The 17945-nt window shown below is 46.2% G+C and overlaps 2 protein-coding genes across 2 annotated transcripts; both read left to right on the forward strand.

Annotated features, from left to right (window-relative positions):
* The first annotated feature begins 4873 nt into the window (after positions 1-4873).
* On the forward strand, positions 4874-5803 carry LOC100489384 (olfactory receptor 8I2). The gene has a single exon (XM_002942324.2). It carries the CDS (start codon positions 4874-4876, stop codon positions 5801-5803), a length of 930 nt encoding a protein of 309 aa, XP_002942370.2.
* A 5816-nt stretch (positions 5804-11619) lies between these two features.
* On the forward strand, positions 11620-12600 carry LOC100489228 (olfactory receptor 1M1). Its single transcript, XM_002942323.2, has one exon. It carries the CDS (start codon positions 11620-11622, stop codon positions 12598-12600), a length of 981 nt encoding a protein of 326 aa, XP_002942369.2.
* The last annotated feature ends 5345 nt before the right edge of the window (positions 12601-17945 follow it).

Raw genomic sequence — 17945 nt, forward strand, 5'->3', positions numbered from 1 at the left:
GGCCCAAGTCGGTGAGAATTTGAGACAGCTGGCATACAATGGAAATTATAAGAGACTAAAAATATTCTCAGGTATGGAACCTACTCCTCCAGGTGAAGAGGCCTTTGAGGCCTGGAGAGATGCTGCTTTGGTTGCTATTACCGATTGGCCTGGCTCTGGCCCTGCTTTATGTCGCAAGATCCAGGAGAGTTTGCGAGGGCCTGCATTGGACCTAATTAAGCTCCACCGAGAGGTGTACCCACAAGATGGTCCTGAGAAGTTGATAGAAGTACTGGAAGATACATATGGACCGGTGGAAGATGAAATTGAAATGTTGTACAAATTTCAGTCTTGCATGCAGAAAGAAAAAGAGAATCTGTCTGAGTACGTGAAGCGACTGCAGCAAATGCTAAAATTACTTGTTTGCCGAAGAATCATTGCTACAGATCGTGTTGATTCTATGAGGCTACAACAGTTATTCAGAGGGGCTTTATCTATGGACCCCACAGCTGTGATGTTGAGATCTTTCTACAGAGGAAAGAAAGAACCAACTTATCAGGAGCTGATCCGTGAGATCCGAAAGGAGGAAGTTAATGTTCTGCGACGAGAGAAGAAAAGTCGTGGTTCTGAAAGGACATCCAGTGATTCGCAGAAAGCGGAAGAGATTGCCGAGTTAAAAAAACAGGTTGCTCAGCTCAAGGCTCGTGTGTCAGAAAAGGAAGAGGGGTCAACTATGTCTAGACCCTCTTCATTTCCTAAAGCAGGTGGTGCTCGCGGTGACCCACCAAAGTGCTTCCGTTGTGGCCGGTTGGGCCATATATCCCCACACTGTCCGACGCAACGTGAAAGTGCTGCAGCTACAGAAGTTATTTCATCTGGCTGTGCTGTGAGGAAGCCACCCCAAAAGAGGTATCAGAAGAGACGTAATCAGGTGAGGTGTTACACCTGTGGTTGGTACGGTCATACTTCCCACACCTGTGACTGGGGACGGAATGAAGACTTCACTGATGTATATGTGACATCTTTCCCATGTGAAGTGGATATTTGTGAAGAGAAATCCTGTGGCACGAGGATGGTCTCTGAGGACTCTGGCACCCCCAATAAAAGTAAGAGACTGGGCCTGGGAATGCGTAGACCTTCAGGCAGGGGAAGTGTCAGGGCAGTTAGTGAGGAAGCTTTCCCCTGTGTATCTCCCCCAAAGGTTAGGGAGAATAAGAATGGTGAGAAAGGGCAAGCGAGGACGTTGCCCATTCAAGCAGGGGGAGAATGTATGGAGGTAGTGCTGGGTCCCTGCACTTACCCCCCTCCTGCTACTGTTCCCTGTAGGGGAGCTGGCACTGAGACTTTGTGCTGTGAGCTGCTGCCTAGCAACAAGGTGAACAGAAAGCTCAGGGCTGCCGGAAGTTGCAAAGCAGCCTGGGAGAGGAAGTCAGTGGGAGGAGAGAGAAAGTCCCAGAGCTCCAGAAGCTGCACGTGGGCTCAGAGAGAGGAGCTGCACAACAAGAAGCTGGCCTTTGGAACAGGCTGGTACAGGGAAGGCAGACCCTGTAACTGGAGAGACAGAGATCCTGTGAGGAGTCCTGACTGGAGGAACAAACACCTGCAGGGGAATCCCATCTGAGTAGCTAAAGGGGCTAGTAGTCGCACTGCATGGCTGTGAGTGCTGGACTCGCCTGAAGATTCTGTGTGAATCACCCAAAGAGATCCCTGGAGTGATTATCATTAAAGTGAAACTAATAAAGGAGCGCTTGAAGATTAAAGTATATAAACTTTCCTTTGGACTGAGCTAAAGAACTAACAGTTAGTGAGACAGCTTGCGCTGGCAAAGCTAGTTAGTAAGGCCCTTATTGCCACTTTGATAGGAGTGTTATATGTATTAGTTTCCCCTTTATTTCAGATAAAAGTTATTTCGTTTATCAAGTACTGTGTGTGTATTATTATTGTTCCTAGTGGGGCCCCCGTAGGTGCACTCCCAGATCCCACTAGGTGGAGGCACTGCCCCAAAAAGTACCAGGTACCCAGTCTCTCCCAATACCACTGCGGAGTGATTCAGGTTTGCCCCGTGCCATCAGGTAAGCGCCACACGTGGAGTGTAACACTGTCAAAAGTGCCAGAAGCGGTGAGGATAGGGTTACAGGTCTAAATAAAAATATATCCCACCACTTGAGACCAACACTGCCATTTAGCAGAAACTAACCGTGACTGGCAACTGATGGACAGTAAAAGTCTCAGGGTGACTGCCATTGCTATCTGTTGACTGATGGGCTGGTTTATTTTTTTTTTTTTACATGTAAAAGCCCCATACAGTGAGTTGCAGAACTATAAATGTTCTCTGAAGACAGAAGTAGGGAAAGGTGCCCCATGTTCCACTTCTCCACGTTGGGGACGTAAGGGAGTCTAGTTGCTTGAACTAAAGCCAAGGCCTTGGCATCATCCTCGTAATGGAAGAAAAATATACTGAAACATAAACCACAGTATATGAGTAGAGAAAAAGATTGATGTAAATAATATGTCACTAAATATAAAGCGTGGGGAAGGTGCCCCAGCCTCAGACCCTCAGCACGGGGAGAGTAAGAAATGCACACAGATCAGGAAAACGTAATCTGGGGACATGGATTACAGTCTTGGACGCACATTTGTGGGCTCCAAAAAGTAGTTTGAAGGAGATAATATGAACTACAGGGTCGGACTGGGGGTTGCCCCTCCCAAGGGACCCCCATCTGTCTATATAGATATTTCCAGGGACACACACCATGAGAAGGAACCCCTGAGTTTTCCTGCTGACCCAAAAGGGATGGTTGGGTCTGGCAAATACACTTGAGACCCAGAAGACAATTCCCTAATGAGATACAACTTTGTGTGTTATGGTGAGCCACAGGGCAAGAACAAGGGGTAGCAACTGCCTCTGGTGCAATTAAATGGAATGTGATTGGCTTGGTTGGAGAGAGCAGAATGCTCTACTGGGCTATGCAGACTGAGTGGTGGAGTGATGAATAGGGGGGAGCAATCAGGTGGGGTGCAAGAAGAATGGGGGTGATTGATCAGATGGGGAAGAGGGAGGTAGGGTGCTGGACCAAGCGATATTGCCTCGGGTGCCAATACTACTCAGTTAGCTCTGAATAGCCATAGCAGCCCAGTGGATCCCCATTAAGTGCCCTGAGGTGTATTCCTTGCAATGCTTTATTTTTTAGTAGACTTAAGAGGGCTGATTCACTAAAGTGCGTTAAAACGAGCGCTATTTATAGCGTGCTGTAAAATTTTATCGCGTCTGAATTTTCACGACAACGCACGATTCATTATAAGAACACGCGTTAATTTACGCGCAATACTGCATGCAATATTTTAGTCACGAAGACTCTATGCACGCTAAATAACGTGTGCGCTACTTTTCGCATGCGCGCTGCCACCGAATATTAACGAATATTATGGCGACTAAATATTCACCGATATAGTGCGAATAAACGCACGCCATGTTAGCCATACACGCCAATACTTACGGAAAATTACTGTATTAAAAATGCCCATTTCCCTGCAAACTGGCGGCTGCGTCACTCTGGGGCCAACACAAACTTGTTGCCAAAAGCTCATTAACTGCACTTTTCTATAATTACCCCAAGTAGGGGTTAATTTTCTCACAGACTAATGCGATATTTAGCGCGTCTAAGTGTTTGTGAATCATGCGTTAGTATTCATTTCTGCGCTCAAATTAACGCATGCGGTAGCGGGAAATTTAACGCGTGCGATTTGCGAATTAATGCATGCGGTAATACTGTAGTGAATCGTGCGCTAATTGTCGCGTCTATTTTAACTCGAAAAAACGTGCGATAAAACTTATCGACCTTTAGTGAATCAACCCTAAGGTATGGAGACCCAAATTACAGAAAGATCCCTTATCCAGAAAGCCAGGTTCCAAGCATTCTGGATAACAGGTCCCATGGTGCTGAACACACGTCAGAGCCTGGAGTTGTGACCCACACCGCTGGCCAGAACTGAGCTTTGAGCACGAATAATTGAATAATTAGGTACAGATAACTAAGTGCAGTTAATATGAATAAGCCGCTGTGTAACCATAGAGGCAGCCAATTAAGCTGAACTTGGGCATTAGGGCACATCCAAATGATAAAAGTTACAGCTTTATTTTCCATATAAAAAAAACCAATGCGTTTCGACCCCCAATCAAAAGGAGGGGGGGTCTTCGTCAGGGGCACATATAAAAAGCAGGCATCTTACAGGGGACCCCTGCAGTGAGCACCCACCTTATTGTATTGATTCTGTAGGTGTGCAGCATTACATACTTGAATTTGAACTTGGGCATTAGGACGCAACCAGGGTGGAGGTTGGCTTTGGGCAGCCTTGGGCACTTGGGCTTACTACTCACACATAAAGTAAAAGGGTCAATTACTACTCATGGCTTTCCAAGTTATTCATATTTTTGCAGAGAAATAGTTTATTTGGATATGCTGGATACATGTTCAATACAAAGAAATACTGTATATACCCAAACAATACAACCCAATACAAGGCCCATGGTGCAGTTTGTGCTGATTTTTCGTTTTTAGCAGCCATCCCATTGTCTTTGCAGCATCATCTGAAAGCTCAGACATGTTTGTATCATTCGCTCATTGCCAATTCTCATATGCTTCACTGCACCTCTTCCTGCAGACTCTACAGTTCCTACAGTTCCACTGGGACTGGGCAGGCAGCCCGGGAGCGCTAACATACGGATAAGCTGATATTTATAAGGAGCCACCATCTCTCGGAGATGTACAGTAGATCTAGGAGGTGTTGGGGCGGCAGTGAATGCTAAACTATTATTTAAGCTTCTGTGCTGAACCTGGAAAGCCAACTCAGCCATCTCCTTCATCACTTGTGAATTAGATTTGGTCGAGGTAGGATGGAGTTCAACCAAAGCACCAACTTCATCCTCCTTGGCCTAGTGGAGATGGAAAGCTTAAAATATCTCTACAGCGTTCTTTCCCTAGTGTTGTACATGTTCACTCTCCTGTCCAACCTCATGGTCGTCTTAGTGGTGTTGGGGAATGAGAGCCTTCATCAGCCCATGTACATCCTCATTGCTAATCTGGTGGTGAACGGGCTGTTTGGCAGCTCCGCTTTCTTCCCAAAGTTGATAGTTGACTTGTTCTTTTCTTTACTCATGATCTCTCGTGCCGGCTGCTTCATTCAAGCCTTTTGCTTGCTGGTCGCCACCTACTGTGAGATCTCCACCTTCACCATCATGGCGTATGATATGTATGTAGCGGTGTGTAACCCCTTACGCTATGGCACTTTGATGACCAGCACAGTGGCCCTCAACCTCATCGCAGGATCATTGTTTTTGAACTTGACCTTAGCCCTGAGCACTGTCCTTCTCGCCACAAGGCTCCCTCTTTGTGGATCAAAACTAAACAGTATTTTTTGTGACAACATGTCCATTATCAACCTGTCCTGCGTGGATACCTCTCTAAATAAGGTCTATGGATCTATTCTATTTATTAGCTATTTATTATCTGCCATACTCATCATAGCCGTTTCCTACATACAGATATTCCTGGTGTGCCTGAAGGTATCTAAAGACGCCAGTAGGAAAGCCATTCACACGGTGGTGACCCACTTGCTAAACTTCTCCATTTTCCTGATAGGAGTCTTGTTCATATTTATTCGTTACAGGATGGAGAATACAGGGATTCCCCTCTATATTCCTGCCGTCACTGCCCTAGTGTTCCCTCCCATGCTCACCCCCCTTATATACGGAATAAGGATAAAGGCACTGAAATATAAAATTGTTTGTCACCTACAGAAACTATCCAAACGGGGTCATTCCTGAGCTACGTTTATCCAGTCTCCTAGAATGAAGTGCATTATAGTGCAAAACGCGTTAGGCTGGGCAGGTCATTGGTACAACAAAATATTTTTTTGTCATTAATAAAGCAAATCTTGTCCATAATGCACTTCCCAGCACTCCTGATTGAGGTGGGCAGTAATGACCGTGGATGTGGTTTGTGGGGGACTGAGGGCACGACTGGTTTAATTGGTGAATAGAGAGTGTGAGCTTAATTTGATTGGTTTTATCAGTATGTAGGTATAGGGATACAGAAAAGAGGAGGGGAGGGAAGGGAGGGGGTTACAGCCATAGCTGAGTTTTACCGTTTATTGCACAATAACTTACAAATACCTTCACATATTCACTCATGGTAATCTAAGTAGGTGGGTTCCCAGCCAGCCTCCCCAGACTCTATCAAACTTATTCGGTTGGCCTCTAGATCCATATGTGAGCTTGATTAACGGAAGCATTTTATTAACTAGTTCTATCCACCCAGCCTTTTGAGGAGGGAGGGGAGCCATCCAATGCATGATTAGCACTCTTCTGGCATAATACAATAGGGATCTTACCAAAAATACCTTGCATAGTTAGTAGGAACAATATCATCCACAAGACCTAATAGACTTATTTCTGGTTGAAGCAGTGGTGGGAGGGCTAAGGTTCTAATCATGTACCTGGTAATTGTTACCCAATATTTACTAATGATGGGACAAGCCCAGATCATGTGCCAGTAGGACCCATCTACTTCTCCACACCTTTTACAAATGGGGGCTGGGATTTGGCCCATGGGGAATAGTCTATTTGGGGTATAATAAGTTGAATAAGTATGAATTTATGCTGGATCAATCTGTCTCTAGAGCAGATCAGGAATTTATATAGATTTCCAGTGATTTCTTCCCATTGATCAGGCCCTAGACCACGGATATTTTCTCGCCATCTGTTATATGCCGACTGAAATGGGGCTGGACCAGTGGACAGTATTTGAGTATATATAAGGGAGACCATTTTACTGGGGTCTTTTCTCCTTAGCAGGGAGAGGAGTGGTGGTTCCTTTAGAGTCAGCTCTGTTGCCCCAAACTGAGCTCTAAATGTGTCTCATCTGCAGATACCTGTACATGGGCAATTGCGGCACGTTCATTTTGTCCCTAAGTTCCACCATATCAATAAATTTGGAGTTTATAAGGACTTCTCCTAGATATTTCATTTTCTTTGGTGCCCAAACCCATATAACCTCAGAGCGGTAGAAGTGTTGTAAGTTTGAATTTTTCCACAATGGTAGAGAGGAGGAAAGTTTTGGGAATGTAACTTTTGCCAGTTTCGATGCTACTTGCCAAGCGGCTATCGGTGCCTTCATACATGGAGGTAGAGGTAGGTGGTCTTTGGGTTTCCTAAACAGGTCATGTTTCAGTGCTTGTAGTGAGCCTAGAGTGTTGGCCTGGAGTACCACATTATGGTTTTCCAGTTCCTGAGTAAGCCACCAATTAATATAACTAAGTTGTGCCGCTAGGTAGTAGAAAAAAAGATTTGGAAGACCCAATCCTCCTTGATCATAAGGAGCCGTCAGTGTGGTGAATGAGACCCGTGGTACCTTGTTTTCCCAAAGGAAGGGGCGCATCTGGGCGAGGATAGAATCACAAATTTGTTTGGGTATTATGGTCAGTGCATTATGGAAGATGTATAAATACTTTGGGAGGAATATCATTTTAATTACATTTATCCTTCCCCACAAAGTGAGGGGAAGGGAAGCCTAATGCGTTAGGGATGTTGCTGATTTATGGGGGTGATGTTCATAGGGATGTATTGCTCGGGGCCCACTGTTCTGGGGGTTTCCCTTCTTTATGGATTAGGACGAGGGCATTTGCAAAAGAAGGCGGTAGGCTGTTTTGTTTTGCTGATTGAGTAAGTGTTTCCCATAGGGTGCCCGCTAGCTGGTTGCCCATAGCTCTGTACCACTCTATTGGGAATCCATCCAGCCCAGGGGCCTTTGAGGATGCCATTGATGTTATTGCCTCTTGGATTTCCCCGGCCGTTATTGGTTTATCTAGAAAGGAAACTGCTGCAGGGCATAGTTTTGGGAAAGTAATAGAGTCTAGATACTTTTGAAGTTGCACTGAGTTATATTGTACTTTAGATTTATAGAGGTTGCTATAGGATTCCCCAAATCTGTTATTTCTCCGGTCTCTAATAGAATTCTGTGTATTATCGTTTGGGGTCAGGTTATATTAGATATAAATGCCAAGAGCTCCCCTGTTTTTCCCCCTGCTCAAACCCACGATTTCAGTTAGTTTACATTTCAGTTTTGTCTGTACCTGCGTTAATATTTGGTGATTTTCTGGTGAGGGGGTTGTTATGTAGGAGGCCACAGCAACCTCTGCTTCCTCTATTGCTTGGTCAACCTCCAATTTGGCTTTGGTCCTAGCTATGTTAATGGCTTGTATAAGAGTACCCCTAGCTACAGCCTTGAAGGCACCCCATAGGATGGCTGATGAGGTCGAACCAGAATTCTCCTTCCAATATTGTTCGGCTGAGTTTTGCACCTTCTCAGCTATTTCTTCCTGGGCCAGCCACAGGGGGCTTAGCCGCCACCGTTTAGTGTCTGGGTGTTTACTCGGTTGTACTTGAATGATGAGGAGGGAGTGGTCTGATATGAATCTGGTGCCATATCTAATATCAGTGATTCTTGGAGAGTCTAAAGCTGGCCATACATGGGCAGATCCGCTGGCTTGGCGATGTCGCCAAGCGAGCGGATCTTCACCCGATATCCCCACCTATGGGTAGGCGATATCGGGGAGCCATACGATCGGCCAAACGATCCCAGGGCCAAACGATCAAATTCTACACGAGGAAATGGGGCAGGCAGTTCGGGGACCGCATCAACGAGCCGATGAGGTCCCTGATCCGACTGGATTTTCTAACCTGGCCCATCGATATCTAGCCGAGTTCAGGCCAGATATCAGTCGGCCAGGCCCCTCGGTTCTGCCCCTACATGGGGCAATAAGCTGCCGAATCTAAGGGACCCATATCAGCAGCTAGAATCGGCCAGTGTATGGGTACCTTAACGCTAAGTCTATGCGGGACAATGTCCGGTGGGTCATTGAGTGGCATGAATTGTCTCTGTTTTTATATTGAAATGTGTGGGGTATAATACAGTGGATTGCAAAAGTATTCGGCCCCCTTGAACTTTTCCACATTTTGCCACATTACAGCCACAAACATGAATCAATTTTATTGGAATTCCACGTGAAAGCCCAATACAAAGTGGGGTACACGTGAGAAGTGGAAGGAAAATCATACATGATTCCAAACATTTTTTACAAATAAATAAGTGCAAAGTGGGGTGTGCGTAATTATTCTACAATACTTTGTAGAACCCCCTTTTGCTGCAATTCCAGCTGCCAGGCTTTAGGGTATGTCTCTACCCGCTTTGCCCATCTACAGACTGAAATCCTTGCCCATTCTTCTTTGCAAAACAGCTCCAGCTCAGTCAGATTAGATGGTCAGCCTTTGGGAACAGCAGTTTTCAGATCTTGCCACAGATTCTCCATTGGATTTAGATCTGGGCTGTGACTGGGCCAGTCTAACACATGGATATGTTTGGGTTTAACCCATTGTTGCCCTGGCTTTATGTTTAGGGTCGTTGTCCTGCTGGAAGGTGAACCTCCGCCCCAGTCTCAAGTGTTTTGGCTCCATCCATCTTCCCATCAACTCTGAGCAGCTTCCCTGTCCCTGCTGAAGAGAAGCCCCCCCAGAGCATGATGCTGCCCCCCCATATGTGACAGTGGGGATGGTGGGTTCAGAGTGATGTGCAGTGTTAGTTTTCCGCCACACATAGCGTTTTGCATTTTGGCCAAAAAGTTCCATTTTGGTCTCATCTGACCAGAGCCCCTTCTCCCACATGTTTGCTGCCCCCCCCCCCCCCACATGGCTTGTGGCAAACTGCAAACGGGACTTCTTATGGTTTTCTGTTACCAATGGCTTTCTTCTTGCCACTCTTCCATAAAGGCCAACTTTGTGCAGTGCACGACTAATAGTTGCCTATGGACAGATTCCCCCCCTGAGCTGTAGATCCCTGCAGCCCCCCCAGAGTCACCATGGGCCCCTTGGCTGCATTTCTGATCAGCGCTTGTTGGGCCTGTGAGTTTAGGGGGGGGCGGCTGTGCCTGGGTAGGGTTACAGTTGTGCCATACTCCTTCCATTTCTGAATGATCGGTGGAACAGGGCTCCGTGGGATGTTCAAGGCTTTGGGAATCTGTTTGTAGCCTAAGCCTGCTTTAAATTTCTCAATAACTTTATCCCTGACCTGTCTGGTGTGTTCTTTGGGCTTCATGGTGTTGTTGCTCCCAATATTCCCTTAGCAACCTCTGAGGCCGTCACAGAGCAGCTGTATTTGTACTGACATTAGATTACACACAGGGGCACTCTATTTAGTCATTAGCACTCATCAGGCAATGTCTATGGGCAACTGACTGCACTCAGACCAAAGGGGGCTGAATAATTACGCACACCCCACTTTGCAGTTATTTATTTGTAAAAAATGTTTGGAATCATGTATGATTTTCCCTCCACTTCTCACGTGTACCCCACTTTGTATTGGGCTTTCCCGTGGAATTCCAATAAAATGGATTCATGTTTGTGGCTGTAATGTGACAAAATGTGGGAAAGTTCAAGGGGGCCGAATACTTTTGCAAGCCACTGTAAGTATAAATGAATAATAAGGTTTGTTTCCTTTCCTATTTCCTTGGTGCAGCATAGGCTGGAATGTGGCCCCCTTAGAAGAAATTTATCTCTCACTATATTTACCCTCTTTATTTCATACTTCATGTTATTGTACTAACACATACTAAATGTGTTGTAGACCCAGCCATGATGCTGCCCCACGGCCCCCCCTAGTTTTGCTATAGAAGTTGCCAAAAAACATCATTATAGTTGCAAGAAAATTCCCCAATGAGAATTGTACTGATAAATGTGCCTGCTCCTGGGCTGAGGCAGCGGCTCCGGTTGGGCTGATTCTTGCCCTTGGCTGTGTGGAATAGGCCTAAAGGTTGGGTGGTTTATTATCTTGTACAAAGAAACAAGGAAACAAGGTACCACAGCTGATATTTTATGTTGACTCTGCAAGTAAATCAGGATTGTCAGATGGGAAATACACACTGGAATGTTAACAAGCCCAGATACACGTGGATTTATCCGCTCTGAGACTGTTGGATCCATCAGGTGTCATTCCCATTTGCTTTGGTGCACGGATTCCTGCAGAGAATACAGTGTGTGGGGTTTCCATGGGGAGATAACTAGGGACCGGTATGGTATATATATAGGGAGTATATATAGGGACTTACCCACTGGCAGATAAGGATAATACCAGTGCACAGTAAATGAACTGATTTGGGTGGAGGTGCCCGGCTCTGGGCTGTTCCACAGCTGCACATCTGTATTCCCTATCAGGCTGTCAGTTGGGTCCCGGATCCCTGAGGCTTGGGCTATGGAAGGCTGCATGTCCGGTGAGACCCAACTGGCAGATAAGGATAATATCAGTGTAGAGTAAATGAACTGATTTGGGTGGAGGTGCCCGGCTCTGGGCCGTTCCACAGCTGCACATCTGTATTCCCTATTCGGCTGTCAGTTGGGTTCCGGATCGCTGAGGCTTGGGCTATGGAAGGCTGCATGTCCGGTGAGACCCAACTGGCAGATAAGGATAATATCAGTGTAGAGTAAATGAACTGATTTGGGTGGAGGTGCCATGCTCTGGGCCGTTTCACAGCTGCACATCTGTATACCCTATTCGGCTGTCAGTTGGGTTCCGGATCGCTGAGGCTTGGGCTATGGAAGGCTGCAAGTCCGGTGAGACCCAAGAGAAGGTGGAGGATCTGTACAACATCAGCAGCAGCTTCCTCCTGTTGGGCATTGTGGAGATGGAGAGGTTAAATTACCTGTACTGTGCCCTCTCGCTCCTGGCCTATCTGTTTATCCTGCTGTGCAGCACCATCATCATCCTCGTGGTGTTGCAAGAAGAAAGCCTCCATGAGCCAATGTACACGCTCATTGCCAACCTCGTGCTCAACGGCATCTTCGGCAGCTCCACCTTCTTCCCCAAACTAACTGTCGACTTGCTTTTATCCTACAAGGAGATTTCCCGCGCCGGCTGCTTGATTCAGTCTTTCTGCGTCTTATTTTTTGGCTACTGTGAAATTTCCCTATTCGCCATCATGGCGTATGACACCTACTGGGCCGTATGCCACCCATTACATTACGCTGCCATCATGACCAACAGGAAGATCCTGAGACTGGTTTTGGCTTCTTTGTTCATGAATTGCCTCCTGGTGGGCACCGCGGTGCTTCTCTCGGCCAGACTCCCTCTTTGCGGGGTTCACATCAAGAGCGTTTTTTGCGACAACACCGCCCTCTTTGTTCTCTCCTGCGTAGACACCTCCGTCAATAAAATATTTGGGACGATAAACTTTACTTGTTTTTTAAGTGTCCACCTATTGCTTATTGCCTATTGCTACGTGCGGATCTTCCTGACCTGCCTCAAGGTTTCCGAAAACGCCGGTAGGAAAGCGGCTCACACCCTGGTCACCCACCTACTCAACTTCTCAATCTTCCTGGTCGCCACTTTATTCATTTTTATTCGCTACCGATTGGGGGACATTAACATTCCCGTCATTGTCCATGTCATCCTCTCTGCATCAGGTTTAATCTTCCCTCCCCTGCTCAACCCTCTCATATACGGGGTCCGGACTAAAGCCCTGAAAGTCAAAGTGCTCTGTTACCTGCAAAGAACAAATATTTTGGTTTATAATTAAAGGGGATATAAACTCAGCCATGATGCTGCCCCACGGCGCCCCCTAGTGTTGCTATAGAAGTTGCCAAAAAACATCATTATAGATGCAAGGAAATTCCCCAATGAGAATTGTACTGATAAATAAGTTGATTATAAATGCAAAAGAACTGCCCAGTGAGAATGCTGATTCCCAGCACTGTGTCAGGCCCCTTGCTGGTACCTTACATATAGAGATAATGATGGCATTTTCTCCCCTCATTATATGGCACAGGAATCAGACATGGGGATAAAGGGACAGACTTGTTCAGTGCTGGGAAACTGTGCTTATTGCTCCCAACTCCAATTGCAGGAACAGAGAACAGGGAGCCGGATTTACTCACATCAGCTGGGATTCTCATTGGAGGATTTTTCGCATGTTAAAGCAGTCGCTGGCTGTGGGGATTTGGGGGAAAGTTTTATTGGGCAATATTGCTTTAAGAATACAGCCCTGATGTTGCTGGACTACAGCTCCCAGCATGCCCCAAGCTTCATTATATGTTACATTATTGTGGGATTTGTAGCCCAGTAACAACTGAGTAACGTTGGGTTGAGCCGCGCTGGGCAGCAGGGTTTATATCCCCTTTAATTCCCACCCATGCCCCAGTCTCTGCTGAAGTTTAAATTAAAACTTTGACCATTTATGAAGTCACTTAAGTTTTTTATTTTCATTTCAATCAAAAAGCATATTCATTCTTGTCAGGTGGCTGCCCTTGGGTGCCTATATGGTAAATGAAATTTTTTAGGGAACCTCCCCGAATTTTCCCCGCCACTGTCAGATACTTGCCTGCTAATTCTGGAGGTGGGGGGTTTGGGGTACCTTGCAGGCCTCAGAGTGACATCATGCACATTAGCAGTACGGCATGACATCACTTCCATCAGTGTTACTGGGTTAAAGTGTCCTGTACTGTGTACCAATGTTTAGGGCATCATCAGACCAAAATACAGTGATATACAGCCTATACATTATATGTATACAATACACTAACGGGTTGTACATTCTCATCAGTGAAAATATAAAAAAAACTCTCTGCTTTGGCCCTGAATTGTAAGGTCTTTTTCATGAATTTCACAATTGATTTTTACTTCCATAACAAGGTTACAGATATATAGAAACATTGGGGTAACAGTCACCCCGCTATAGTTCCAGGGGTACCCAGGGCACAAATAAGCACTCACCCCAAATCCCCCCCTAACTGGCCTTCAGGCTGGGCCCCCTTAGCCCATAACAAGGTTACAGATATATAGAAACATTGGGGTAACAGTCACCCCGCTATAGTTCCAGGGGTACCCAGGGCACAAATAAGCACCCCAAATCCCCCCCTAACTGGCCTTCAGGCTGAGCCCCCTTAGCCCATAACAAGGTTACAGATATATAGAAACATTGGGGTAACAGTCACCCCGCTATAGTTCCAGGGGTACCCAGGGCACAAATAAGCACTCACCCCAAATCCCCCCCTAACTGGCCTTCAGGCTGGGCCCCTTAGCCCATAACAAGGTTACAGATATATAGAAACATTGGGGTAACAGTCACCCCGCTATAGTTCCAGGGGTACCCAGGGCACAAATAAGCACTCACCCCAAATCCCCCCTAACTGGCCTTCAGGCTGGGCCCCCTTAGCCCATAACAAGGTTACAGATATATAGAAACATTGGGGTAACAGTCACCCCGCTATAGTTCCAGGGGTACCCAGGGCACAAATAAGCACTTACCCCAAATCTCCCCCTAACTGGCCTTCAGGCTGGGCCCCCTTAGCCCATAACAAGGTTACAGATATATAGAAACATTGGGGTAACAGTCACCCCGCTATAGTTCCAGGGGTACCCAGGGCACAAATAAGCACTCACCCCAAATCCCCCCCTAACTGGCCTTCAGGCTGGGCCCCCTTAGCCCATAACAAGGTTACAGATATATAGAAACATTGGGGTAACAGTCACCCCGCTATAGTTCCAGGGGTACCCAGGGCACAAATAAGCACTCACCCCACACAAGTGAGCAAAGCTGAGGGAAATAACTTTATAGTTGCACTACATCGTGTTTGTAGGGAAAGGCTGTACCAATAGGCAGTTTCAGGGAAGGTGAGTGTATATTTGTACCTAAACTTTATTTAGTTAAATAAGTATATTGTCGAGGTGCACAGTCTGGGCCCCTGAGAAAATTTGGGGGGTAGGTGAGGGCCACTGTGTCTATAAGTGCACCAGCCAATCAGGTCTTCACTCTGTACTGTGACATCACTGCTGCAGCACCATGGGAGAAGGGGCAGGCAGTATAATGTCAGTTCCTAGTCAGGCAGTCAAAAAACCACCCGATGTGGTCACATGACCCACTGAGGGACCCCTGCACAGGAAGGCCTCATCCCCTGACAGTTGGGAGATGCTTCTGATTGGCTGCTATTTTTCTTATTTATAGTGGGAGGGGCCAGTTTGTGCCATGAGTTACAGGATGCTATTGTAAGAAGATAAAGTGTTATTAACCGTTGCAGTGCCGCAGGGTGGGAGGAGCCGTCAGGCAGAGCAGTAGCCGGAGAGCCATAAGGGGTCTGGGAGTTGTACTACAGCAATAGTTGGGGGCAAATTGTAGGGTTTTGTTCTGACCTGATGGGATGGGAGTTGTATGAAAGCACAAGGTGAAGAACAAAAGTTTTATTGGGCAATATTGCTTTAAGAATACAGCCCTGATGTTGCTGGACTACAGCTCCCAGCATGCCCCAAGCTTCATTATATGTTACATTATTGTGGGATTTGTAGCCCAGTAACAACTGAGTAACGTTGGGTTGAGCCGCGCTGGGCAGCAGGGTTTGTATCCCCTTTAATAATATGTAGGGAAGGGCTAATTTACACTTTCCCCAAACACACAACCCTGTGACTTTAAATCTGGAGCAACCAAAAACATGGCTGCTGCCCGTACTGCAAAGGGACAGTTCCCAGTCACAGCCTGGCCCAATCAGCAGGGGGGATTGGCTTCTGACCTTGTGACCCTGCTGAAAGAGTTTTGGAGCCAAAAAGATATGAAATTAAGGCAGATCTGATTCAGGGAGAGAGGAGAAGGAAAGCATGGACTCTGCGCAGTAATACTGAGAGCTGCCTGAGGTTTCTCCATCTCCCCTGTGAGTGTTCCTGTGATCTGTACAAGTAGGGAGCTAGGGTTCCACCTGTAGAACAATCTATTCTGTATAGGGAACCCCATAATCAGAGCATAGGGAGTTAGTTAACCCTTCCCATTCAGCCATTTAGTGAATGGGATTACTGCAGCTGCCCGAGGTTTCTCCATCTCCCCTGTGAGTGTTCCTGTGATCTGTACAAGTAGGGAGCTAGGGTTCCACCTGTAGAACAATCTATTCTGTATAGGGAACCCCATAATCAGAGCATAGGGAGTTAGTTAACCCTTCCTATTCAGCCATTTAGTGAATGGGATTACTGCAGCTGCCTGAGCTATTGTTAGGGTAGTAATCCCTGTAGGATAGGTAGGACTTCAGCCCTGTAGTGAGTTACCAGCGTGTACACTGGATCTGGATGTGGGATTACCCATCAGCCTCCATGATACCTGCAGTGAATCTCCATCAGGATCCCAAGAAGCCTTTCTCTACTCCAGCATCTCAAGCTCAGTGAGGGTTAAAACTGCCAGACTGCTTCCCTGCCCCTGCCCTGCCCCACGGGATCTATTCCCCTTTCACTGCCACCAGGAGTTGGTGAGGTTTTACAGTTACACACCCCGGGGTGCTACAATCTGGTGTTGCAACACATAACTCTGCTACCACTACCTTCATACAAGGAGTTAACCTGTGCACACTCAAGGTTCTTAAAGTGACAGGGGACATATTCTTACACAAAGGGGAATAGTGTCAAATATTATATGTGTTATGTGAAACTGTTATTGTTTTCATTTCATTGCATCTTGCATATATATTACAATTTATTTCATATCTATCAATTGTGTGGTTTATTTCCATTGCATTTGGTATATTAATCACTGCTGTCGCAGTTCCCAGGGAGTTGTTGCCCACTAATACATGGTTTAGCCCTGGGTGAAGGCACTTAAACTTTCCAAATCCCGCAAATCTCCCACTAAGCAGAGGCTTGGGATTTTTCCTGTTTGCGCCCCAGTGTGGCCCTGGATATCAGTGCCAAGAAAGGGTTACAAATATATAGTTATGGGGGGGATGTACAGATTCCGGGGCCATTATGATTTGCCAAACAGCAGCCACACACTGATCCAGGGAGTCACCTGATTGCCATTTTGGGAACAGGAAGGAATTTTTACCCCCTGGAGGCTAAATTACCTGCTTGCCTGCCGGGGGCGTTGTTTGCCTTCCTGCGGATGAGGGTATTTCAAAAAAGGAGAACGTAATGGAACTCAGGCACATTGTCTAGGGCTTATTTTTGACTGCCTTTTATGCAATCTCCTTGATTCTGCCAGTATAGACCATTTCCTGAGTCTTATCTCTGCCAGTGGCTTTTATGCACTTTAATTTGGCCATGCTGGCAGGCTAATCTTTCTCTTTAGTCTTTTTATAAAATGTATTTAGTCTCACAGGTACAAAGTAGAGTGAAATCTCTGTCTCTTATTTCTTCCACCCCATTCTTCATCATTTGGGCCTATCTCTGTAGCCACCACAGCACTTTCCCTGAGACTAGCAGTTTATGGGTTCTCTTGTACTTCAGTTTTTCAGACCCAATAACATTTTACCCCTCTTCTGCCTCCTTCCTTTCAGCCACCCAAGCAGAATCCCTGGGGGCTCAGCTGATGGTCTCATCTCCCTATTATTCCTGCAGTACTAACCAAGGCCAGCCCTGCTTAGCTTTCCAGATCAATCAAGATCAGGTTCATTTGGGCCGCAGGTGACTTTGTTGAAAAAATTTGAAATACTTTGGCAAATTGTAAATGTCCAGAGAAAGAATCAAAGTTGAGAAAGGCGGCAAGCTAAAGCCAAATGGGCCATGACAAATTTCAAGAGTTAAGAGACCTAGCATACACAGGCAAACTCACTTCAAAGGACTGATTTGGGGTGGTGTGGCCTCAGGTGATTTGGTTGAAAAAATGTAAATATTTTGGTATATGTAAAACTCCGGAGTAAGAATCAAAGTTGAGAAAGGCGGCAAGCTAAAGTCAAAAAGGCCATGACCAAATTCAAAGAGTTAAGAGACATTCCATACGCAGTGGTCTCCCTTCCAAGTAACGACCAAGGCCAGCCCTGCTTAGCTTTCCAGATCTATCAAGATCAGGTTCATTTGGTCCGCAGGTGACTTGGTTGAAAGATTTTTAAATACTTTGGCAAAGTGTAAAAGTCCGGAGAAAGAATCAAAGTTGAGAAAGGCGGCAAGCTAAAGCCA

Source organism: Xenopus tropicalis, chromosome 2, assembly GCF_000004195.4.
Source record: "Xenopus tropicalis strain Nigerian chromosome 2, UCB_Xtro_10.0, whole genome shotgun sequence".
Classification (NCBI taxonomy): domain Eukaryota; kingdom Metazoa; phylum Chordata; class Amphibia; order Anura; family Pipidae; genus Xenopus; species Xenopus tropicalis.

Coding starts and splice junctions, on each gene's coding strand:
- LOC100489384 (XM_002942324.2), top strand. CDS start 4,874: ATGGAGTTCAACCAAAGCACCAACTTCATCCTCCTTGGCCTAGTGGAG.
- LOC100489228 (XM_002942323.2), top strand. CDS start 11,620: ATGGAAGGCTGCAAGTCCGGTGAGACCCAAGAGAAGGTGGAGGATCTG.